This window comes from Haliaeetus albicilla, chromosome 6 (assembly GCF_947461875.1).
Source record: "Haliaeetus albicilla chromosome 6, bHalAlb1.1, whole genome shotgun sequence".
Lineage (NCBI taxonomy): Eukaryota > Metazoa > Chordata > Aves > Accipitriformes > Accipitridae > Haliaeetus > Haliaeetus albicilla.
In genome coordinates this window covers 16,753,550-16,778,745 of record NC_091488.1, presented here as the reverse complement: position 1 = coordinate 16,778,745, position 25,196 = coordinate 16,753,550, and the positions used below count along the sequence as shown (strand labels likewise).

Here is a 25,196-nt window from a genome sequence, read left to right as displayed (position 1 = left end):
GGAACTACCTGTGGTGTAAAAGTGGACCTCAGGCTACCTTGAATGAAGGCTGCATGGTTGAAGGCTGCATGGTTCTTTTTTACCACACCTGTTATCAGCTTAGGCTACTGAAAGAGACACATGCTCGAAGCTGTCTCTTTTCTCCTCTTACCAGCTGTGTAGAGAGCATGACTGTTCCAGTTCTCTAAAACCAGACGGGACAGTCAAGAAGTACTTACAAGAAAGCAAACTTCTAGTAGAAAATGCAGGGAACCTCAGAAAGAGCTCTTGCCCTGCTCTTAAGAAAACTCTTTTAGCCAGGAACTTAGATTAAAGCGCTCTTAAAGAGTTCTTCCAGAGTCAAACACTTAGCTTGTGCTGTTCAACTGTCAGGTGCAAGATACTGTAAATGGGATTAGTTACAGGCCACACGTTTCTCACTTAGTAAAAAAGCCAGCAAACATTCCAAAGCTCCTAAGCAAGAAGCCACCACACCTGAAAACACAAGCCTTGGTTAAAGGTCAGTACTACTTGAGCTATTGAGTACTACTGTACAATTAATTACCTTGTGAAGTTCACTATTTTGAGAATGTAAGATAAAGTTTATTGCAGTTTTTCTGAAGTTACGACCAAACAGACAACTTACTTATGTACAAAGCTATGATTAACACCAGTGAATATATCGTAACTCACTGCAGGATGGTAAAATCGGGATGAAGTTAGTCTAGCCAGTAGCACAATTTCAGCTGCAGTATTTGCTTCATATTCTGTCCACTGGAGAGATTCCCACAAGGGAGCAATTAGATGACTAACAGTATACAGTAACCATGCACAGAAGTTACATTCTGCAGTTTAATACCATTTGGTCAGCAATCTTGATACAGAGAAAGTTATAAAAGCTTGTAGACACAACGTAGATTCAAATGCTTTAAAAACCACATAGAACTCATAAGATAAGGAAGTCACCAACAGCAAAATGAATATACCAGATCAGTCCAAAGCTGTACAACATCATTGTTCTCCCCTTCTGTATACTCCAGCTAGAAGAAACAGGATCTCAATAATAGAAGCATTCAATAAAGTGCCCATGAAACTTAGGAGATAAATACATCTTAACTGGGGCAAATGGCAGTCCTAAAACAGGCAATTATTCCAAGGTAAGATTGTGAGCAATAAATACATCTGCTATATCCCCACTTGAAATGCTTGCCTTTTAAATAGAAAAGGTAATAGGTAACAGGGTAACTGTTCATTTATCAGCAAAAAGCTTCCCCTGAAGAAAATTATGCTAGCCTAATTTTAGAGATGTTAGACTGACTCTCATTTAGTCTTTATATTCCTTAAGTATAACTGGCATTGGTTTGTCTATTTTTTTGAAATTCTAATATCAGTAAATGCATTAAATACTAATTGGTATCTATTACACTGAACAATATGAAATTAATTCTAAGGACTGCAGTGCTACCAAATGTCATTTGTGCTATAGCAATCAGAAGTCAGGAACAGTTCAATTTGCCATGCAGAACCTGCTTAATATAGGGCCTTGTTTAAAAATTCATAACCTTTTACAAAAAAACAGCTACTTTATATTTTTCTGAACAGTTATATAAAATTCTTAAAATTAGCTCTTATCTCAGCATACAATAGAATTTACCCTCATTAAATACAGTCTTAGCTGGGTCACTTCCATGCACTGACGACTACTCCAGGTTACACGGCAGCCCTTGCTGTCAGCCCTTGCAAAATTGGCTCTAGCTCACCTATGTGTAAAAGTAATAACCCCTTTTACAGGGTATGGGCTTTATCCTGCTTTTTCACTAATAGTTCCACTGAAGTCTCTGACACATGTAAAGGTCTTAGGATCTTAAGATCAAGTCTTAGGAGTTGACAGAAACCAATGTATTTGAAGAAATAAGCCTGAAGATTTCAGAAAGAAAGCCTGTCGTTCCCTTTTTAAGATATATACAGTCATATGTACATATTCACAAATCTGTCCTGTGAAAAGAAGGAGCTTATTACAGAAACTGTAATTTGTCTCAGTTCATACAATTTAGAAAGCAAAACAAGAACAAATAAATGTAAATATATCTACATACATAGTACGACATAGCAACTATGGAACAGACAATGCTATATGTGATCTCTCATCCCCATAACTCTTCTGTTCTTCCGAACTTGTAGATCAGAGTACTAAAGGAAAAAAAAAAAAAAAAAAAAAAAATCAGGCCATACATAAGGTGGAAAAGGTAATTTTAATAGCATCCTTATAATCTTATCCTATCTACACTGCAAATCAACATCCCTCCAGTAACCCTAACTTTTATTCAAGTCACTATCTGGTTTTTGTACTTACATTTCATTTACTATGCATTGCTAAAACTACGAGATCCAGCTGATGCAACCGCTCAAATAAAAAAATAGCCAGTCTCACAGTAAAAGCAGGAAGGAAAAAATTCTGGTATTTAAGAGATTCTAGGACCGATCCACAGAGTTACAGAGCAGCAAGTCTCATCCTGGCATCTGGCAATCAGCTGAATGTAATGCATCATGTCCTAGCTAGAATCTAAGCAATTACATTTTTATGAGCAAATCAGAAAGAATATTGATCCTGTGGTGGATAAGTGAGATCCAAATTACAATTTGATTTCCAAAATTCCTTTTATAACTTTGGATGCAATTACATATTGTCATGAATCAAAAAAAAAAAAAATGTTGAGGGAACAAAACCAAGCATGATTTCCTTATTGTTCCTTATATTTTAAATTATTTTTTTCTTATAGCCAACAAACAGGTGGTAAAGAAGGGCACAGTCATACTAAATCATAAGAGAATGAAGAGGGAGGGAAATGAGGAATACTCACACCAAGAACAGTAACAAGCAATGATAAGTAAAACAAGCTAGACACCTGGGCAATTAACCAGAGAAGAGAACCGCTAATAGAGCATGTTAAACTAAGTAAAAAAACTGGTGGAGTAACAACCAGGGCTGAAGCACAAGTCCTGAAGGAGACACATGGTTCAGGGAATACAGACATTATGCAACAACACTGATGGAAGAGAACCTGATTCAATCAAAAGTTTTGGATAAGGACATTAAGAAGGGCATCGCTGATTGACCCAGGTTTGGTCTGAGGAAAGGAGTCTATGGCAATGGATGGACTTATCAAACGTTACTGCCTAAAGTGTGTGGTGGGATAAAAAACAAAGACTTTTTTTTTTAAATAAAAAGGTTGTTCATACCTAGAAAACAAATTTTAGAAGACAAAAGAAAACAAATAAACCTAAAATATATCTACACACAGAATACAATAGAAACTGTGGAAAGACACTTTCAGAAACAAAAAGCTTCAGAAGTTCATCAAACTACTGAAATGAGAATAAAGATTTCAGGCATAGTGAAACTATTCTCAAAAGTCTGCCTTCATCAGTATCCCATTTCAACCATGTGCAAGACTACAGAGAGATTTAGGAACTGCTATTTTCTGCAAGAACATAACTGATTTTCTGAACAGGGAAGCGCAGTGGAGCCAGTCGATCTAGCTCACTGCAAAGCATTTGATAAGGTACTGGAAGGAAAATTGTTACCACAGTAATTTAAGTGAGTAAGAACTTGCAAAAGAGGAGGTTATGTAAACTTTTTCAGTGACTGATCTCATAAATTACACTATTTAATGCTTTCATTGTCTTTTATTAATAAAATTCATGGATTGCACAATGCATTATACATATAAAAAGAATTATTACAGATACAGATAGTTTCAAAGTGTCATGATATACTTCATGATATTAAGCGAAATAAAAGAAATTGATTTAAGTGCAATCTTACAAAACATACCATCATGCTCTTAGGAAAAAAAAATATCACTCTCAACTGAAAGCTCATCCAGTAGAAACAAATCTAGGTGTATCAGTTATCAGATAATCAAGCCATTGGTATGAAACAGTCAGGAAAAGGGCAATAGGATCTCCCACCTAGTGCTGTTAGGATATATGCCAAGGTATTTGTAGTTCAGAGATGAAAGCATTATTGCCATTATCCAAAGACACTGACAATATCTCACCCAGAATACTGTATATTCTTGGTCATCCACATTCTAGAGCTGTAAATTCAGTGAAACCAGAAAGAGCTGGACTAACAGGAACATGAGGGGAACAAAGAGCCTCTCATGGGCTAAGAAGGGGCAAATAAAACATTGTTTCTAAGCACTGGAGCAAAGGGAGTAGAAAAAAGTAGCAGAGTAAAAAAGAGGTTTTAAGAAATCGTTTGATCAGTTTATGCATTGAATAATATCACAATTCTCTGTACAATGTCAGTTTACTCAGTGACCCAAGAGGTCCCTTTGGCTTACATGCCACCCTCCTCAAGTAAAGGTCAGGGTGGGTAATAAATTGCAATACAGGGGGTCCTGGATTGACAGCAGCAAACTCCATATTATGGAAGGTCCAAGCCTGGAGTCAGCCTCCAGCTTTCAGACCTTATTTTCCAGGAGTATCAATGTGCATGGAAGCAGGCAAGCCAGATACCCCTTGGGAAGGAGGGAAATTTGCCCAGATAACTTACCTGAAAAATATCAATGCATTTTGGAAAAACACTGCTAATCCAGGGTAAACATTAGTGTCTGCAAGTAAATAACAAAGGAAATATTAAGTTCTTTTGCATTGGAAGGTGTGTTTAAAACACTATCCATAGTGTCATTCTGTGATTACAAAACTAGATGGTATGGCTCTGACAAGAACAGACCACACATTTCCATTCTTCTAGATTTTCTGCCTTCTGGCTGACAGCAAAAGTACTTTTCTGTATGTGAAAATAGACAAACTTACTCTGTGTAACATATGCTCCAAAGAGAATCCACATTGAAGCAATAAGTGAACCAAACATCAACATAAAGCCAATGAAGAGCCAGACACGAGCACCTGCAGGAAATATTAAAACCTCTAAGAACCATGTAGACTATTATCCATAGTGACAGATGATCCAAGCTACTGCTCTTATGACATAATATGTTATCTTGCTGAAGGCACAAAGGGAAAGTGTTAAACCTTGTATCAAGGACAAGATAAACCAAAATTTGCCTTCTCCAGTAAAGCACAGTGTCTGGATTCCCCTTATTTTAGCGAACAGACACAACCACCAGAAATTTCCCCTCACTTGTAGGGAACACCTATAACATCATTTAACACAACTTGGAGTGGACTAATGATGAGGTACTTTGCCAAAGCTATAGTGTTTCTGAGGTAAAGATGGCATTCCAATAGGGTATGTAAAACAAACGCTTGCTGTGTTTACTTCAGAAAGATATTTTCACATGGGCAACATCTACCATAACCAGATATTACCTGCTGAAAAAGGGAGATGATGCCATTGAAAATAATCAATTTGCTCACTCATAGGAAAGGAAAATACTTCTACAAAAAGATTCTCTCGAGCTGATTTATGAATGACACACAAAAAAGTGTCATACACTAGTTCAAAAATCAGTAAACCCTAGTGGATTTCCAGTGAGGCATTCTACAGATCACATAAAAACAGATGCTGGGATCCACATGGGAAATAGTAAGGGAATTATGAATGAAAGCAGAAAGGGGACAGCAGGTCCACAGACACCACACAGTAGGTGACACACAGAGGAAACAGAATGTTTGTGATACATTCTAAAATAAGACATTCTTAAGTAGTGTCTGCTCCATAGCCTACCACAAGGCAAAAATTTATTTCTCCCAGCAGCTATACAGGATTTGCAGAGGAAAGTTTAGGTATTCAAGATATACAGAAGTCAAATTTTTCTAAGTTCACCTTTTTAGCAGAGACAGTACTTATCTCCAAGTGTTAATTTTGTAAAGAAATTAACTTCACAGTAGTTCTCTCTTACTCCTTGACTTCTGATTTTTTGTTTAACCACCACTTAGAAAAAAAAAAAACAAACCCAACACCTAAATAATCAGTCTTTCAACTGAACATGATTTTTAGAGTTAATTTACCTGTTCTTCCTAAACATCCATCACTGTAGCTGTCCCCTCTCACCTGTGCATTTGACACAGCATTTATCCTAGGAAGAAAAAAGTGTATACGCTTCAGATTATTAGAAAATCAATTTAAAGTTTTAAGTAAAAAGCTAGCTTTTTTTAAGATGCAACAAGTTCTGGGAAAATTACTTGGCATTCTGTATAGTCACATATTATTACATGTCCCTTAATGGAAGGATTCCAACTGGATTTCAAGCAAACCTCGTATTTTTTCCTAAGTTTTAAATTTTTACATTAACAGATCTGTAAGATGAAAGAATTGCCCTTTTTAGTGATTGAAATATTCCTGGTCACTTTCTGGCTGTTTAGGTTTTTAAAATATCTAAAGCCACTTCACAGGAATAATAACAGCCAGTAACACAGTGCTCTCATGATTATGATACAAGTTGCTTTCCTTCACAATGAATACCATAAGTAGTCAAGTGAGAGATACCCTGTAAGGAGGGACAATACATTTTCTTAAAAATGAGTTACACTGCTGAGGAAAAAACCAGGAACTTTCAGATACCAAGTGTTAAGAAGGTCTTGCATATCCAAATGAATCCTTTTTTCTCACCAATATTGTATGATTCAATAAAAGCTATTATTACTCCTTCAAGCTTGCCACATTTGCATCTTTATAACAATAGCTATAATACTACTACCTCTCCCACTTGAGGAAGTTTTGGGCCACAGACAGCTGTAAAAATGCAGGGGAAAATGCAGTCAAATGTTTTATAATTGAGGTAAGCAACTGGGCAGCATTAAATGAATTTTGCTCTAGGAATCTAAACACTTATTACAGAAAGCCACTTGCATAAACGAAGGTCTGCTTTCTTACGTTCAGCCAAAGTGCATAGGAAAAGCAATTTACCCTAAACAGGACAATGAATAAACAGACTACGATCAGAAACAAAGGCCACAGGTAAAAGAAAAAAGGCCTTTACATTGCCATGCAAAAAGGTACAAGATTACTCATACGTAATTTATAACCAAGTGATTCAAAGATTTATCATATACCATATTGTCTAGTAAAAACTGTGTTTAACAGCTCATGTTTATTTTATAAGAACTCCCTTTATATACACTTACATGAAAAAAGCTAGTGTTGAAAACACCCCACAGGTATGGAACGCATGGTTCATTTGTTCTGGCTTAGGGTAAACTACTGCAGCATCTATCATTATCCACCAACCTGTGAAAAACTAGAAATGAAATAGGCCAGTATTACGAGGCTGGAAGGGTACAGAGACAGGCAGACAAAACATGGCAAATATTCATGCATACCATTGGTTTGATTGTCTTTTAACACACAAACTATTCTAGAAAGTTATTAGCTTTAAGTTGGACTCTAAATCTGTCTGATATGCAAGTTCTGCACAAACCTTAATGTTGATGTTTTCAGAGGAGTATTTGGGAATCAGTCACATTTTCTATTCAAATTAAGTACCAGCGTATGGTTAAATTCCCTGTACAGCTTTAAGAACAGGAATCCAGATTCTAAACACAAGATACAAACTATGTATAACATAGGTGTTCTAACATATCTAATTATGAAAACAACCCACTAGGAATTTCAATCTTTTTCAAAGAAGAGATAGTAGAAATGGTACATCATTATCAGACAAAATGCAAAGTTATGCGACTCATAAAAAAGCTGTCTAACAATTACACTTAAAAAATTTTAAAGAAATCTACTGGACTGACATGCAGTTAAGAGTGAAACTTCACAAATTTGACACAAAAGTGTAACTGTCGTACTTCCAAATTTCTCAAGAGAGTTACGATTCACATCCTCTCAAAACTTACCAATACACCCGCAACTATTGAAGCGATGGCATTTCTTCTTTCACTCCAGTCAATACACTCACATTCTGGCCACCGGAAGTTGTCTAGGAATCCTGCCATCTTCTCAAAGATTAGATTGCCCTTCTTATTTGGTACTTACACATTAATTTTTCCATTAACAACTGTGTCCTAAATACCTGAAACACAGTCAAAGATGCATTTTATACCAAGTAGCAAAATCTTGAGACGTTTGACAACTCTGATGAGCAATTTTTATAATATGGGGTTTTTTACAGAATTAAGTACTCCAGATACTCTATGGATTCTATATTGAGCTATATTTAAAAAAACAACCTACCTTACAAACAGAATTGCAAAATAAAATCATCATACAACCCAAAAACCTCATCTATTATATAAAAATCATCTTATCTGAAACAGAAAAGAAATTAAATAGAATATACTATTTGTTCAAATGTATGAAACGCAAAAATAAAAGCAAGCAAAAAACAGGAGCAAAAAAGCAAATATTTCAATCTAAGTTTCATCTTCAAACCATAATGTTCTCCCTCACATTAGCAGTTAAAAAAAGTACGATACATACAACAGGGCTTCATACGCAGACCAGAACTTGGTCTTTGAGTCAGGCCAAGGAATCTTGCATAAGATACCCATATTTCCAGTCTCCAAATAAGCTAGATAATATAGTGCCCTTCTAATATAGGGGAAAAGGGATCAACTCAATGAATCAACTAATACCAAGGGTAAAGAATGTCCCACTTCACAGAAAGAGGATAACACAGAACTTTAAATACAGGAAGAGGAAAGCAAAGTTAATTAGTGTTACAAAGCAACTACTGAAACAACACAGTTCTCAATTTGGTGAGACAGTAGCTATAAAAGATTCTGACAATCTATTCTCATACTAAAATGATTAGCATATATAGTTTAAGTGTCAGAAGTTAGAATATTTATCAGTTTTCTGTTTAGCAGTGACTCACAACCACTCTTAATGCCATTCTATTTTGTTTTAGTATTGTCAACTTCTCTATTTTCCCAACCTGCCATAAATAATTTCCAGATACTAGTTAAAGGCTAACAACAGACAAATGTCTGTTATGATTATGTTACAGGACGGACTGATGTAGAACATTTTTCTGCTTAATAATGGTAATTAGAAGTCTACGCTAAGAAATGAAATTAAAATAAATAGAGTTTGCCTGCACTACAAACACAGGCCACGTCCAACGAATAAGATAAAAAATTTGTTCTCCTGAGTCTAGTTCCAGAAATCCATCCATAGTTATGATGCTAACTTAAAGCATTAAAATCAATCACTCAATTCCAAAATTATTTTACTTTTGTACAGTATCTGGACTACACCATACAGTTATTTTCCTAGATTACACTTTTACCTAGCAATTTTCAGATCCCTATTCTTTCTACAACTTTCACACAAAATTGCTGCACTGTGCTATTAGATTTACGACTGCTCCTACAGCCCTTCCTTCTTTTCCACCCTTAAAATGGCTCCACCTCTACTTTATTTGTTCCTCTTCAAACCATGAATGTGTCTCTTCCTCACCCTGCAGTAATCCCTCCCCTCCCAGCTCCTTGCCCACCCACACTGGAACACAGCTTATGGTTCCCATTGCTTTCGCCACTACAGACTGCACTGTTCTCACCCTGCATGCAGCTGGCCACAGGCAGGAGTAAATAGACAAACATGCTGTGCTACTTCTTCTCCCCACTGAACCAAATCTACCAAAGTTATTACCTTGCCTGTAAATACACTTTCAGTCATTTTCAGAATGACTGAAGCTGTATTTCTTCAAAGCTGTATTTTCCTCTGTAATTTTTTTCCTACAATGAACCACTTAAATAGTATTAACATATCTAAATAAAACCACCTCCTTCAAACATAAAGTACTACTGCAATTCAGAAAGCAGGTCAAGAAAAGCCACTGGAAAAAATTATTTCAGATACGTCAACAACAACAACAGAAATTATTCTTCACCCTCTACTTGGATGCCATCCAGAGGTACCTCAACAGGCTGGAGAAATGTGCGGCCAGGAACCTCATGAAGTTCAGCAAGGGGAAGCGCCCAGTCTTGCACCTAGAACAACCCCATGCACCAGTGTGTGCTGGGGGCCACCCAGCTGGAAAGCAGCTTGGCAGAAAAGGACCTGGGGGTCCTGGTGGACACCAAGTTGAACAGGAGGCAGCAACGTGCCCTGGCTGCAAAGAGGGTGAATGGTATCCTGGGCTGCATTAGGAGGAGTGTTGCCAGCAGGTCGAGGGAGGTGATCCTTCGCCTCTACTCAGTGCTGGTGAGGCCACACCTGGAGTGCCGTCTCCAGTTCTGGGCTCCTCAGTACAAGAGAGACATGGACACGCTGCAGAAAGCCCAGCGAAGGGACTGGAGCATCTGTCCTGTGAGGAAAGGCTGGGAGAGCTGGGACTGCTCAGCCTGGAGAAGAGAAGGCTCAGGGGGATGTCATCCATGTATATAAATACCCAAAGGGAGGGTGCAAAGAGGACGCAGCCAGGCTCTTTTCAGTGGTGCCCAGTGACAGGACCAGAGGCAATGGGCACGCACTGAAACACAGGAGGTTCTCTCTGAACATCAGGAAACACTTTTTCACTGTGACGGTGACCGAGCGCTGGCACAGGCTGCCCAGGGAGGTTGTCAGAGTCTCCATCCTTGGAGATAATTCAAAAGCCTGTGTCTGGACGCAGTGCTGGGCAACTGGCTCTGGGGGCCCTGCTTGAGCAAGGGCGTTGGAGCAGATGCCCTCCAGAGGTGCCTTCCAACCTCAGCCATGCTGTGGTACTTAAGAAATAGCCTGTTAAATTCTTGGATGACTTAATGAAAGAAATCTTATTACTTCTACAAAAATTGCTCTAGTTCAAAAGGCTGAAACAAAATGAAAAAATTCATTCCCTTCTATGATTTAAAGGGGATATATAGTTTGTTTTGTCAGCTAATATAATTAAGCCAACTTCCAATCCAAAAACTGACTAGCATTTATCCCAGCAAAACCCTTTCAACTTTGCAAAGTCAGTAATGATAAACATTACGGATACCATACATTGCACAAAACCCTGTCTTAATTATTAAGCATTTTTTAAATATCAGGTGACAAACCACAGCCATTTGGCTCCCTTCAGAAATCTGAGACAAAACCTCTCTCAATACTTAATTGTACTGGATGTCAAATTGAGTTTTCACAACTGCATTAGTGACAAATGAGTGAAGCTAGGGAGACTAGAAAAAGTTGCTTTTTTTTAATATCTTCTAAGATACAGGGCAACCTTCCACAAAAGCATATTATTTTATCAGAAATTGTATTTTTGGTGCTTGATACTGGCTCACAAACCTGCACTTTGCTTTAACCTTATCTTTGTGCTCAGGAGAGAAGCACCCTATATAATGTGAATAGGTGAAATAAATACTACTTGCTGGCGGTCTTTCTACAGCAGACTAGTAACCGACAACACAATCCTGTTTCACTGGAATAAGATGACTAACATGGAGAAACAGGTGCAGAGAATTTGCAACAGAACACAGACAAGAAGTCTAGAATTATTTCTACACGTCTAATGCCAGAAACCAGCTTTGATTTCACAAAGAAAGCTTAGTGCTAGAGCAGGCATGCAAGAATATGATTGGCAGTAAAAGGAATCAGAGGTGCTAATGCAGCTGCCCTTTTTCTAGGATGATCTAAACATTAACTGATGCCATTCAGAATTCTGCAAAGGAGTCTTTCATAGAGATATTTCAAGAGCTCCACTTAACAGTAAAAATAATTAAACATTTCTCTCACTACTGACATAGCTCCATATGGGTACAGACTTCAGAGATACATGACTGAAAAGCGGTGATGCACCATTTCTTCCAGCATTACTGAATGTGCCTACGTTCTGTCACCAAAGTGTGGATATTCCTCTCTTTGTGAGAGGACAATGCCATCTCTGATCAAATGCACATCTGACGGAGGGCACCCACATGTGGAGGGCATGACAAATAAGGGCTGTGGGGTTTCCATAAAAAAGGACAGCAGGAAGCAGACTGCAGGATGCTAGAACAATTCATCCAGCCTGAAGTCCAACCAACCACTTTTCCGTGCTCTCATTTAAAAGGTAAGCATAGTGCCGATCAGATCTCCTAGAAGGATGGACTGTACAGAGCCAACCCAAATGCAACAGGTTGACCACCCTCTCACAAGCTGTTAAATAAACACCCAGCTATTATACAATACTGGTTTTAATATGCTAGACAGAAGGGATACACTGATACGCTGGAGGGAAGGGATGCCATCCAGAGAAACCTTGACAAGCTTGAGGAATGGGCCCGTGCAAACCTCATGAAGTTCAACAAGGCCAAGGGCAAGGTCCTGCACACGGGCTGGGACAATCCTCAATATTAATACAGACTTGGGGATGAATGGAATGAGAGCAGCCCTGTGGAAAAAAAGGATGGGAGCCGGCAATACGCACTTGTAGTCCAGAAAGCCAATTGTATCCTGGGCTGCATAACAAGAAGCAGGTTGAGGGAGGCAATTCTCCTGCTCTGCTCTCGTGAGACCCCACCTGGAGTACTGCACCCAGCTCTGGGGTCCCCAGCACAAGCAGACATGGACCTGTTAGAGTGGTCCAGAGGAGGGCCACAGAAACGGGTGTCTCCCATTTGGGACGGCTGGAATGCCTCTCCTGCAAAGACAGGTGAGAGACAGTTGGGGTTGTTCATCCTGGAGAACAGAATGCTCCAGGGAGACCTTACTACAGCCTTTCAATATATAAAAGGAGCTTATACGAAAGATGGAGAGAGACTTTTTACTGTGGCCTGTAGTGAACAGGACAAGGGGCAATGGTTTTAAACTGAAAGAGGGTAGATTTAGATCAGATGTAAGGAAGAATTTCTTCACTGTGAGGGTGGTGAGGCACTGGAAGAGGTTGCCCAGAGAAGTTGTGGATGCCCCCTCCCTGGAAGTGTTCAAGGCCAAGTTGATGAGGCTTTGAGCAACCTGGTCTAGTGGAAGGTGTCCCTGCCCATGGCAGGGGCTTGGACTAGATGATCTTTGAAGGTCCCTTCCAACCCAAACCATTCTATGATTCTGTAATAATGTTCCATATGTATGTAATTCTCAACCGCCCTAGCAAAAAAACAAAGAAAATAATAAGCTATATTTCAACTGTGAAAGACCAGTGACATTGTGAAGCTGAGACTCCATCAAGACCACAAGAGCTAGGCTACAGTTTATCCTCATATGAGTTAATATGGACACGCCCAATTATATCCTTCTACACGGACAGAAAACTCTGACAAAGACAGATGCTTTCAGCTGGACTTTCTTACCTAAATAAAAGTACAAAACTCACTCTCTTGGTTTTAACTTTTACATCCACATACTTCACAGCAAGGAAACAGGAAAAACCCCTTGCGTTAGCTGTCCTTCAATGCCCTTCCTACAATCTGTCTCCTCCCCTTTTCCAAGGGCAGACACGTTCTCCCACTGTTCTCTGGAAACATTTCTCACTCATGTCCAATAAACAGAAACACAAGAACACCTGCAAGGACAGACTGGTGACTGAAGACAGTTACACTCACTGTTAAAATAATACTTGGTAGATACCAGCACTCCGGTTAAAACAACTGGTATGTTATTCAGACAAATGAAGTGAAATGAAAACACAAGAATTGGAATTTTCATCTGAAAATCAGTTTCCTTCTCTTAAAATGAATTGATTTCACTTGAACAAAATATTAAAAGCAGTTGCAAGAAAATACAAAAAGTCTGCAAAAAGAAAACTGTCTTAAGCTGTGCAAGGGCCCTGGAATACTGTCAGGTTAGTGAAGAATGGAACCTCCTGTTTCCAAAGAAGAAAGTAAAAGATAGAGAGCAGGAGGAGAATAAATTTAAAGGGAAGAAGAAAACCCTGTTTTCCTCAAAGAAGACAGCGTCCTCCACAAGCAACCAATCAGAATATGCTTTAAGCCACATACTTTTCTCATATGTGTATCCTATGAAAAGATATTTTGGCATGGCCACCGTAAGGAGCTTATGGGAACACTTCCGTTACGTCCACTGTAATTTTTTTAAAGGGGGACCTTTAGACCACTCACTCATTTCAGTAATTACATGCAGTTTCACTTTCAGTTTCCCATACAACATAGCACTATACTAGAAGAAGGAAACAAAGGAACTTTTAATTGAACTCTCAAATGAATGTAGCAAAATTATTAAACAGGTAATCGCCTTACACGAGTCTGTGCAGTGCTCAGACCTAGAGCAACGTGACTGCTGTCTCCAGCAAGTATTCTTTAAGAGTACTATTAAAGTTTGAAGACTGGAGAGAGGTAGAAAAAAGATCAATTCTGCAGTTACCCACAGGCCTATTTTTGCTCATAAGAGTATCCTATGTGCATCAATATTTATTTAATGGGCTCAAGCCATGACGGGGCAATACGAGGCAGAACCCCAAAGCTGCAATCAAAGTCCCGGCAGTAATTGTTACGCCGAGGGCAGCACTATGTAGAAGAAATAAGTCACTTTTTTTGAAATTTCACCTGCGGACCTCAAACTTTATGCTAAAGTACCACCGCTCCCTTTCCCAGATGCCGACCGGAGGAAGACCTGACCGCGGCCCTGCAGCGGCAAGGGGGGAACGGGGCCGGGCCGGGCCCTGCTGACCCCCCCCCGACGACCCCGGCCCCCGGGGACAGGCCCGCCCGCAAAAGGTCACGGGGCTCCGGCGTGGGGGGCAGGGAAACGCGGCCAGACGCCGCCCGCCCCCCGCCAGCACCGAGGGGCGCGCGGGAGCCCCGGGCACCGGGCCGGGACCGGCGGGGCCGCCCCGGGCTCCGAGCGCCGGCGGAGGGAAGAGGCGCTGCTCCCCGCGGCAGAGGGGGCGGCGGAGGGTCCCTGGCGGCGGGGCGGGGCGGGGAGAGGCGGGCGGCTCCGCGCACCGGGGCGCGCGACGGCCGCTGGCCGGGGAGGGGGGGGAAGCAAGCGGGCGCGCGCGCTTGCGGCCGGACACGGTGTCCCGCGCTACCCTCCCGCCAACGCCCCCCGCCCGCCCGCCCGCCCCTCCGCCGCCCCCGGCTCGGTCGCGCACGCAGCCCCGCCCCACCGCCCCTCGGCGCCAGCGGGGCGGCAGGAAAACAACGGCCGCACGTACCCCCGTCCTGGCGAGACTCTTCCGCCTGCGGGGAGCGGGGGTGGGGGGCAGAGAGACCCACGAGCGACGCGGCCGCCCGCCAATCGGAAGCTAGCGCTGCGCGTCACCGGAGGCTGGGTGAGGAAGGGGCGCCACGATTGGCCGACGCGGCGGCCCACGCCAGCGACAGGAGCGACCGGCGGCGGGAGGTTGCCGGCGCAAGCCCCGCCCCTTTTCTTCCTGGGCGGGGGAGGCCGCTGCCGGCGGGGGCCCGGCTCGCCCCGCCTCCCCGGCCGGCGGGGCTGGCGCCGCGTGAGACGCCCGCCGTCACCTCCCTGCGCGCGCGTGAGGCATGCCGCCGCGCGGCTGTGCCGCGAGCCCAGCACAAGGCGCGAGCCCCCGCGGCCGCCAAGCCGCTCCCTGTGGCGGCGGAGGTGCCTCGCCACAGGACGCCGTCCCCCGCAGCCCTACGCCTGGCCGGGTGAAGCCAGAGAGAGCCCATAAGGCATTCCGCGTTCCTCTTCCAGCTGTCCGGGAAGGAGCATCTGCGCTGCTTCACCCCGTTTCCCAGCCGGCTTCAACGTGCCCCAAGCAGCACTTGCACCGCCCGCCCGCCGCCCTCGTCAGCGGCCTGCCGACGGTCGCCTTCTTCCTCCTCGCGTCCCCCCTTTCCCGGCCGCGATGAGCGAGCAGGGGCCGGGGCCGGGCCAACGGCGAGCCCTGCCCGGCACGACTCGCCCCGGGACCTCTCCCTAGAGAGCTGAGAGGGTTTCTACCCATTGCGGTTGGACAACGGACGTGAATGGCTGTCTGCTTGCAACGTGGTTTTGAACCTGCCCAAAATGTACCAACCGACCCCGAATTTTTGACTCTCAATGAATTCCCTTCATGCTTCCCCCACACAGGATTCAGTTCTCTTTTTCTGGCTTTCTGGCCTGTTTCTTGCCAAAGCATTGGGAAGAAAGCCATACCAGCACCACACGTACCATAAGGAAGAACCATCGTCTTGTAAAATACAGACTGATGCCCGTTATAAAAGATTTGATAGCAAGATTTTAGAGATACTAAGGGAGAACACTGCAGTTGAATTAATTTAAGTACTGAAGTTAGGGAAGTGATTAGTCTTGAAAATTTGCGCTCTGGCACAGAATCAATCTGAAAAGCAAGAAGTAGAAATTTAAGAGTGGAACAGCATAAACAAGAAAAGAGGAAGGCGTTTCAAGGATATTGCTCAAGAACAATGACGAGCAATATGGGACACTAAGCAAGAAAAGGAGCACTGTGAGAAAGGCCTATAAAGATGCAACCTAACGGCAACAGAATATTCAGTTTCCTGTTAGACAGTTAAGATGTGGTCCCACGAAATCTCACTCAAAGTTAAAAGTTGTACTCAAAGCCCTCTACTCTCACCTCCCCTCCTTTTTTCTGTCAGTTATAGGTGCTCACAGTGTTCCACCAGGTCCGGAGCTAAGCCCCACAGTCTGCTTTTGAAGAAGCTCTTCCCTTCTCACTTTACCTGGCCCAGAGAAGAGGCTATCCACTGCAGAGAGGACCAATATCAACAGTTGTTTCTTACTCCTGATGCTCAGAACCATACCACAAAGAAAGAGTTCGTAACGAAACTCTTGCCTTGCTGTTCACTGGAAAGGATCATAGCCTTTTTTTTTTTTTGTAATTCACATGTGCCTACTCTCCAGCCTCCACCCCTGTTAATGCATGTGCCACCATCTTCTCACCCTCATCTGGAAGCATCACGTGCTGTTTGCTTTCCCCCTAACTGCCTCTCTCCTTTCCAGGCCCTTCCTATGACCACCCCCCCCCCCCCATGCACACACATATTTCTGTTTTCTTAACAGCTGATCTCAGGTGGGGGAAGGCAAACTGCGTGGTTGGTTGCCACATCCAGGGAAACACAACTGATAGGGAAATAACTTCTAAGGGAGACACCACACATCCCCTTCTCCCTCACAGTGGCAGTTTCTCCCACTAAGAATAAAGATTTACCACTTGTCTTTGTCTCTTAGAGCATGCCCTGCTTCTCATGACTTTTATTCCTTCTCCTCAGAACCTTCACTGTAACTCCATGTGCATCTTGAGAGCCGTTACTACTCTGAAACAGAAAGATACTCAGCAGGCCTCAACATTTACAGCATATACAGACACTCTTCAGTTTATAGGACAGCCTGAGACGTTACTTCAGATAGCCTACAGCTGTATGTCTTTTACTGGAAAGCACCAACACGTATGATTGCATAGCTTGCTAATAGTGCTTGAAAGAGCCATCAGATTGTTGGGCAAGAAACAAGCTCCTCACCCTGAGAAAAACTGACACCTTAATTAATATATCCTAATAATAAATATAAATAATATTTTGTCTTTGTATTAAGATGTCATCTAGATAAGCCTTCAAGCCCCAAGACCTATGGTAATTAGACCAACACATAGGGAGTTCTGGGAATAAGCAACATGTATTTGTATCTGGAATCAGCAATCATCCTTCTGAGGTCAGTAATAAGATAACAGCAAATTCAAATTAACAGTCTAGTGTCAGATAGAAAAATTACTTCTGAGGGCCATTCTCTCCTGGGTTTTTCTAATTGGTATGCAGTACTTGGTATTACTTATTCTAGAAGTACTGAATAAATACTGCTCTTAGGATTTTGTGAGCTCAGAGCAACAAAAAAATAGACCAGCCCTGCAAAAATATACTCCTCCACACACCTGGGGAAAATAAAAATTTCAATTATTTTTTTCATCATCATTGCTGTAGATGTTGAAGAAGTGGATTTTTGCACTGGGCAATTTTTCATGACAACAGCGTAAGGCTGATTTAAAGTGCCAAGAGTCAGGTCACATCTACTCCATTTAAAACCAAGTAGTTTTAAAAGGAACATAAAAATCACTCAGTACGCTGACTCATCCATTATGGCAATTTAAATATTTACAGTGCTGATACTTATCTTCAGTGTAAGCCAAAGTGGATTCCATCAAAGCTGGATTTATTGCAATCTGGTTTCTATTTACTCTTGTGCAATGAATTCGATTTGCAATTAGCTTTTTCTAAATCTGTCACTGGATTAGTTTAAACAGCAATTCAGATCCAATTTCTGTAGATTATAATGAGAATCAAAATTTGATCTTTGTAAGAGTACTACGTCAAAGGACTTCCATAAAAGTATGTTTCATTTACAGTTTTCATTAGAAGCAAGAATGTATAGGTAAGTTATTGAAATAAACAGACATTCATACACACAGCTACTAAAATGAGTGAGGAGCTTAAGAGGTCAAAGCTTTCTGGTACCACCTGGTCTAACACCAGGATCTCAATGAATCATATCCATATCACAAAGGAAAGGACAGCAATCTGAACCCTTACTGAGACCCCAGAAACAGAGGACTGCCATGTAACCTGATTCTTCTTTCTGAGCATTTAGATTCGAGCTACTTATATGGCAGATCAAGACCACACACACATTTTGTTCCCGCTTTACCACTATATGGGACTTAACTCCTATATCTGTCACCCATTATTTCTTACCATCTCTGCAGACCTGGAAAGCCACTGAAGAGTACTTTAATTACTGACTGGCCCAACTGATCCATGCACCACTAGCGTATCCCTGCTGCCTAACTGAATCTCAGCAGACAGGAACTAATAGCCACGATCTAATCCTTTCTGCCAATACCAGGGCATGGCACAGCGCAAGCATCCTAGTAGCATGACCTAGGGGCAACAGATCAGTCTGCACGTAACGCCATTCTTTTTACTTTTGCCACCTTAATTCCTACCAAAAAGTATATTACAGGAAGCTGAGATTAGCCCTATTTTCTTAAACATGACAAACATCTTGTCATTGTTACTTATTTGCTGTAACACAAGGGCTCAAAAGACCTATAGTGTTTACCAATAAATAAATTATATTCAATTATATTACTAGATTATATAATACCCTCTGACAAACGATACTTCAATTAATCCATTCCCAACAAATATAAGTAATGTTCTGCCTGCATGTTAAGACCAAAAGGAGCACATGCAGCATTACCTGCCCAAAAGCAAACGCATTAACCCAGACTCTGCTGGTGCTGGGGCATCTGCCAAAGGATGGCTGTGATCATCATCTAGCTTTCATTCCTGAAACTCTGAGAGTGGAAATTCCCCCTCCGTGGCATACCAGAGCCTGCAGGACACCTCCCTAGACTGGCAGGGCACAGCAGAACTCCTGCACGGGTGGAGACAGTGACAGTCTGAGTCACAGAGGCATGAGTGAGGAAGGGGCCCACACAGATACTGATATATCCTGTGATGCCTTTTCAAAGGCAAAGTCCTCCAGGAAAATCAGACTGTGTGGGGAGCTGAGAGGTTACTAAAGATAAATAAATCTTTGGCATCATGGAGATTCTCCCACCCTCCAAGCCATTGCCCAGAAACTTTAATAGTATGGCAATATTTCACAGTGCATTCTTTGATGCCAATATTCTAAAATATTTAAATGGTGCAATTACTTTTGAAAATCAATATTCCCTTCTCCTCTCGCCTCCAAAAAGCCCTGTGACTAAGGTACAGTTTTGGCCAGTCTTCCTTATTTGCTCGGATGCTTTCAGAGACCTCCTTCTGTGTTAAAAGCCAGATCCAAAAACGGACTTCTGCAGAATGTACAGTCCAAGCCCAGACATCCAGAACCCTCCCTTCATTGCCATTTAATTTAACCTTGAAGAGATGAATGTACTTTTAAAAAACCACATGAAACCTGTCAACAATTTATGAGCTGTAAGCATTTAAATAACAAAGGATAAAGGTCGAACTAACAGAGCACAACAAGACTTTTACTTCCACTTTGTCGTTAACATGTTTTTGTTATGCCTGTTTTACCTTTTGAAGAGATAACAGACTGTAAAAGTGATTATGCTAAAGTGAAGTGTCAATTTTGATTTAAGCAGAAGTAAAATGAGCTGCAAGAGGATAACTGAATTTATTTATTCCTTAACAATATTAACAAATACATCAATTAAGCACCTGCAAATGCACATCAGACAACCGAATTCTTTTTAACTGGTGTAAGAGTGGACAGCTGGATTTTACATTTTCAGTGTACCTGAAATTTCTCTAGTGCTACAAGTTTAATTAATAAAGTGCATTCAAAATCTTGATGAGACAGATGAATTAGTATTAGCTTATTTCAGTGTAAGGTTTAACCACTTAAATAGAGAAGACTTCCACCCAAAGCTTTTAACTTTTTCTTCTTCATTTTCCTTTGTGTCTGAATTAGAAGCATCTCTGTTTTCCATCAAAGCTTCATAAGTCTTTTGTGCTCGAACAATTTCTTTGTCTGCACTGAAGTGCACCATTTGTCTGCTCAGAATAGGAACAACTAAATTGAAGTTGTCAATTCTTTTGTTTAATTTCCTGATATCTTCTATAAATTGCTCACAGATATGATTCCATTGCTTTTGCCTATATGGTGTCATTGGCCCTCCAAGCTTACTTCTAGATGCCACTATATTCTTCCTTAACCGCTCAATAGTTTCCCGTATTTCTTTCTGCATCAGGATCCACTCTGGCTGGTATCCATTGTCTATTAGAATCCTGTTCAAGTTGTGAGTCATAGGGTCGATATGTGGACAGTCTGAAAATTTCTGCAAAGGTTTTCCTTTGCCACTGAGGTTGTCAAAGTCTCCTTTTGCCATCGATTCCTGGATGAGGTCCTCAACCAACCGCTCAACTGCCTGAGTTATTTTCACCTTTTTGCTCTGCCTTACATCTTTGGCTTTCATTAGGTCAGTCGCAGCATACTGGCTTTCAAGTCTTTGCTTCCGGTACTCCAACACTTGCTCGGTAGCACGGTCTACTCGAAATTGCATGTATTGCTTTTCTCTTTGGCTTGGTGTTCCAAAACCAACGCCTTCAAAACTCAAGTAGTGTCTATGCTGTGGTGCTTTTGATTTGAACTGATCTTCCTCCTCTTCATTACTCTCACTTGATTTCTTTTTTGTCGCCACATCACTGAGCACAACTCTGTATGCTTCTTCTACTTTCATAAATGCTTCAGAATCAGCTGTGGCAGAACCGCTGTCTGGATGGTATTTTTTGGCAAGACTTCGATATGAGTTTCTGATATCATCAAGGGAACATCCTTCCTCAAGCTCAAGAATTTTGTAAGAGTCCTTGATGTTGCTTTTAGGTTTGTAACCCGACAACATTCTGTTGCCAGAAATGTAGGGAAACGGTTTCAGGTTTCTTGGAATCATTGCTTGACGTACCATGAAATGATGCCCTATGTTGTTAGTCAGCATGACACAAAGCCACTTTGTACTTCTTCAGATGCAGCTACATTATAAACAATGGCCTATAAACACATTTTCATAAAAATTGTGTTAAATATGCTTTTTAAAAGAAGTCACATAAGTCTTATCTTTAACTTGTTGTATTATTTAAAGAAATCCCTGCAAGATTTCAGAACAGTATGCAATGTTCTTTTGTTTTACAGGCAAATATTGAAATCTGCATTTCTTATTAATTACTATTGAAGTAGTAGTATTACTATGTAAATGAAAATCAATTCACAATATAGTTTTCTCCTGGTACAGCAACAGTACCATCCATTTGTTTTGCAGTTCAGAATTCCCCGAAGGCCAAAGGTTTATTGCCTTTCTGCAAGCTCAGTGCAATGTAAACTGGAAATAGGCTTTATGTTGAGTGGTAACTCTCCTGAAACAACTCTCTCCCTTTTCCTCTACACACCCACATTCAGCCATCAACTGAATTTTCTATTCACATACATCAGTGCCTCAAGATCTACTACCTGGTACATTCTCAAAGGATTTCATTACAGTACCCTTTTGGTATTTCACAGCAACCAACGCAGCATTCAGACTATAGATTCATTTAGATTAACTCTTTGTTTCCCAGCAGGGCTCCCACATTCTAGTGACCAATCTCCTTTGTTTGTGCAAGGTAAGGTTATAAAACTGGAACTCAGAACAGATCAATACCAGACAGTGTCTCATTCTGTCAGGAATACCAGTGATTCTGAATTATTCTGGGAAACAGCAAAAGGAACACCTTTAGCAAATGGCAACATAAGTAAGTCTTCACGTAAAATCAAAAGTTGAAAACTATCATACGAGCTGCACACACAATTTACACATCAGCTAACTTCTCTTTATTAATGAAAATCCTAAGACAAAGGCTGCATACATGGCGCTAAAGAGTGTCCTTTCACAGATTCATCAGTGACTGCAGCATATCCTTTGCTGACTTCCTTTCCAAACAAAAAAAACTAGGTTAAATCAAGGTTAAGGATTAAATAGTGTTTATACGTTCTGCATGTAACACGCTGCCCTTCTGCACTAACCCATCTGAAAAGAGAAGGGGGAAGGACATGTACTTGGGATTGGATGAACGATTGGATCAACCCTGAATGTTTTCAGTTTATTTTGATCCAGGTAACTTATTAAGTCATCAGCTTGTGGTTATTATAATGCACCTTATTAACATGTTTTTTTTTTTCCATTTATGATATACATCATGATTTCTTTCCTTCTAGGTGGCTGGCAAAGATAATAATTTACTTCTGTATGGCCATAAAAAACCCACATAACTACTATTTAAATGGAAAGATCAGTGAATACACTTTTGAAATTCAACATACTGATCAGAAGCAGCAGACTTTAACTCTGCAGACTTGAATTTAATAGACTGGTGCTTAAAAAACCGTATCAAACTTTATGTACGGCACTCACGCCACGGGACCGAAGGGCGCCGGGGGATTTTTATTCCCCAGCCGTTTGAATTCAGCTCTCCCCGGCGGGGCGAGGTAAGGGGGGGGGACGACGGGACGGGACAAGACCGAGCCCCCCCCGCCCCCGCCATGGCCGAGGAGGGCGGCGGCACCGACGGGGGCGCTCCGCCCCCCTCCCCCGCTGGGCCCGGCGCAGGAGACAGCCTTCCCCGCCCGCCCCGCCGCCGTCAGGGCCCCACCGCCTGCTCCCCAACCGCCGCGGGCGGCGGGGACGAGGACGGGCTCCCGCCGCGGGGAACGGGCGAGCGCCCCGAGGCGGTGTGCCGCAGGAGGGCTGAGGAAAGCGGCCACCGGCACGCGAAGAGCCGGGCGCTCGGCACCCCTCCCCTCCCCTCCCCGTTACGTAGGGCGGGGGAGGCTCCCCGCAGCGCGACACGCACGTTTTCGCCCGGAGCCCCGCTGCCCAGCGCCCCCGCCTCACCTGGTCCCCGCCGCCGCCCGCCCGTCCCCCTCCCGCACAGCGACGCAGGCCCGAGCGCGGCGCGGCGAGCGCGGGCCCCGGGGGCAGCGCGCCAGCAGTGGAGGAGGAGGAGGAGGAGAAGGAGGGGCGGCTGCTTTTACCCTTCGCTCAAGGACGGGCGCCCCGTCCTAACGTCAGGAGGGACGCCCGACAGTGAGCGCATGTGTGAGCGGGGAGGCCGGCCGGCCCGCCCGCCCCGCTCGCCAGCGGAGGGAGCCCGAGGCCCGCCGCAGCCGCGCGCCTCCGCCCGCCGCCGGTGCTGGGGGCACGTGACTGGGCGGCGCGTGGACCGGGCCGCGAGAGCCGGCAGGTGCCAGTGGCGGGCCGGCAGGCTGGCGCATGCGCGATGTGGAGGGGGAAGGGGGGAAGCGGGGGGTGGCGTGGGGGCGTCCGCCGTGGCGGCGGGGTCGGCGCGGCGCTCGGGCGGCCCTTGATGAGGGTGTATGGGAGGCGCAGGTTTTCTTATTCTTTTTTCACGTGTACACTTATACATGTAGAGCTTAACTGCTTTTCAGCCTTTGTTCTCCTGAGTGCATTCCACCTTAGCAGGTGACAAGTTCCCCTGCCTCTTCGTGGGCTTGTGAAACAGCTTCCCCTGCAGCGCTTACCCTGACAAAGGCCTGGTCTTTCACAGCCTTGTCATCCTTGCCCATAGCACCGCTTTCAAAATGCTGTGAGTGTCTCTGAGCAGCAGCGCGAGCGGCAGGGTAAGCTGGCGTTGGTTGGGCTCGCCCAGAAAGGCTGTGCCAGACCTGTAGTGACCCAGAGCGCCCGGCCTCTGCTGCGCTGCTGCAGGGCGGGTAGCACTTGGTGGGTTTTCCTACAGCCTCCGCGCGTGGCATCGGCTAGCTGTCAGGGAAGGGCAGCTTCAGCTAAAGAAACCCCAAGCCAAGAAGCAGTTCTCATCCTCAGCCTGGAAAGGAGGACCCAGGTGGGTGAACTAAAGGCCCCAACGGATGGAAGACAGATAATAATTGGTTTCCTCTCGGAACACCAGCATCTGTTATTAAAAAAAACCAACCAAACAACCAACCCCTTGTGTTTTCTATTAATGGTAGTTGATGGGGTATGGTTGAGCATGCTGCATATCCAGCCAGTGAAAAGGTGGCATTGACATCTGAAAGGAAGCAACAACCACATAGAGAAATTTGCTTTGTTTTACAGCCTCCGCTATCGTACTCTGACGGCTCATCCTGCTGCAGCTTTGCCAGTATGCTATCTTGGTGAATAAACAACACTAAAATACATTGTTTCAGAGAGACTTTCTCTTCTATTCATTAGGCAATGGTTTTCTATATTTTTTTAATTTCAAATTTGCTTTCTGTAAAAGTCAGATTTTGATATTGGAAGTTTCTGAGTCTATTGTCTTTCTCTGTGCATATTCACTTCATCACCTAAGAAAACAATTTGGTCAAATAATTGCAATACAAATTGACCCGCTGGAATGAATGCAAGTTTAAATTATCTTCTTCTGGCCAGTCATATAGCAGAGAGACGTTTCAGGGCTGCACGAGTTCTGTTTCTGACTTAAATTGTCACAGTCTCCAGGCTAGAAGAAAAAATTCCAAAAACTGTTGCAAAAGAGAGAGAAATTTTATCATTCTATAAGAAATAGGATTATTCTTTCCTTGTGGTGGTTTGCTGTTCAGTCGCGGGTAGAAAATGTAGAACTGTGAGTTTGCAAATCTGAGGAAGGAAATCTACATATACTCGGTAAGTGATGCTTAAGGCTATTGTATCAGGCATATCTCCTTAAACTGGGAGGTTCTAGTACATCTGTTCAACAGTACACAAGCCATTAATTCTATAGAAGTTTTAAACAAACTTTGCAGATTTCCTTTAAAAATTGTTTTAGTGGTGTAAAAGGGATGGCTTGTGTTTCTATTACTGTGTTTTTTTATTTTGCATTGCCTGACTTTAAGACACAGAGATACTGTTCAGTGCTATGTTGGGATAAGTTAATTTTGTTTTCAGTAGGGAATGCCAGCATTGCAAGCT

General features: G+C 42.8%; 2 protein-coding genes across 5 annotated transcripts; both read right to left on the bottom strand.

Annotated features, from left to right (window-relative positions):
- Positions 1-560: 560 nt before the first annotated feature.
- TMEM50B (transmembrane protein 50B) lies at positions 561-15,068 on the bottom strand. Of its 3 annotated transcripts, XM_069785215.1 has the most exons (8): positions 14,958-15,068; positions 7,795-7,970; positions 7,078-7,190; positions 5,962-6,029; positions 4,804-4,896; positions 4,541-4,598; positions 2,076-2,169; positions 561-1,019 (listed from the first exon to the last, which is right to left on the bottom strand). In XM_069785215.1, the coding sequence occupies exons 2-7, from the start codon at positions 7,891-7,893 to the stop codon at positions 2,124-2,126; spliced, it is 477 nt and encodes a 158-aa protein (XP_069641316.1). In that variant the 5' UTR covers positions 7,894-7,970; positions 14,958-15,068; the 3' UTR covers positions 561-1,019; positions 2,076-2,123. The 3 variants fall into 3 exon arrangements, with proteins under 3 accessions (XP_069641316.1, XP_069641314.1, XP_069641315.1); XM_069785213.1 differs by having other exon boundaries at positions 561-2,169; XM_069785214.1 differs by lacking the exon at positions 14,958-15,068 and adding an exon at positions 8,132-8,265 and having other exon boundaries at positions 561-2,169.
- Positions 15,069-19,890: 4,822 nt separating this feature from the next.
- DNAJC28 (DnaJ heat shock protein family (Hsp40) member C28) lies at positions 19,891-23,395 on the bottom strand. 2 transcript variants are annotated; one of them, XM_069785210.1, is made up of 2 exons: positions 23,300-23,395; positions 19,891-21,283 (listed from the first exon to the last, which is right to left on the bottom strand). In XM_069785210.1, exon 2 carries the CDS (start codon positions 21,228-21,230, stop codon positions 20,112-20,114), a length of 1,119 nt encoding a protein of 372 aa, XP_069641311.1. In that variant the 5' UTR covers positions 21,231-21,283; positions 23,300-23,395; the 3' UTR covers positions 19,891-20,111. The 2 variants fall into 2 exon arrangements, with proteins under 2 accessions (XP_069641311.1, XP_069641310.1); XM_069785209.1 differs by lacking the exon at positions 23,300-23,395 and adding an exon at positions 23,160-23,296.
- Positions 23,396-25,196: the final 1,801 nt, after the last annotated feature.

Coding starts and splice junctions, on each gene's coding strand:
- TMEM50B (XM_069785213.1), bottom strand. CDS start 7,893: ATGGCAGGATTCCTAGACAACTTCCGGTGGCCAGAATGTGAGTGTATT. Junction 7,191..7,794: donor CAATAGTTGCGGGTGTATTG/GTAAGTTTTGAG, acceptor TTTCATTTCTAG/TTTTTCACAGGTTGGTGGAT. Junction 2,170..4,540: donor AATGCATTGATATTTTTCAG/GTAAGTTATCTG, acceptor TTTTTCCTTTAG/TACTCTGATCTACAAGTTCG.
- DNAJC28 (XM_069785210.1), bottom strand. CDS start 21,230: ATGCTGACTAACAACATAGGGCATCATTTCATGGTACGTCAAGCAATG.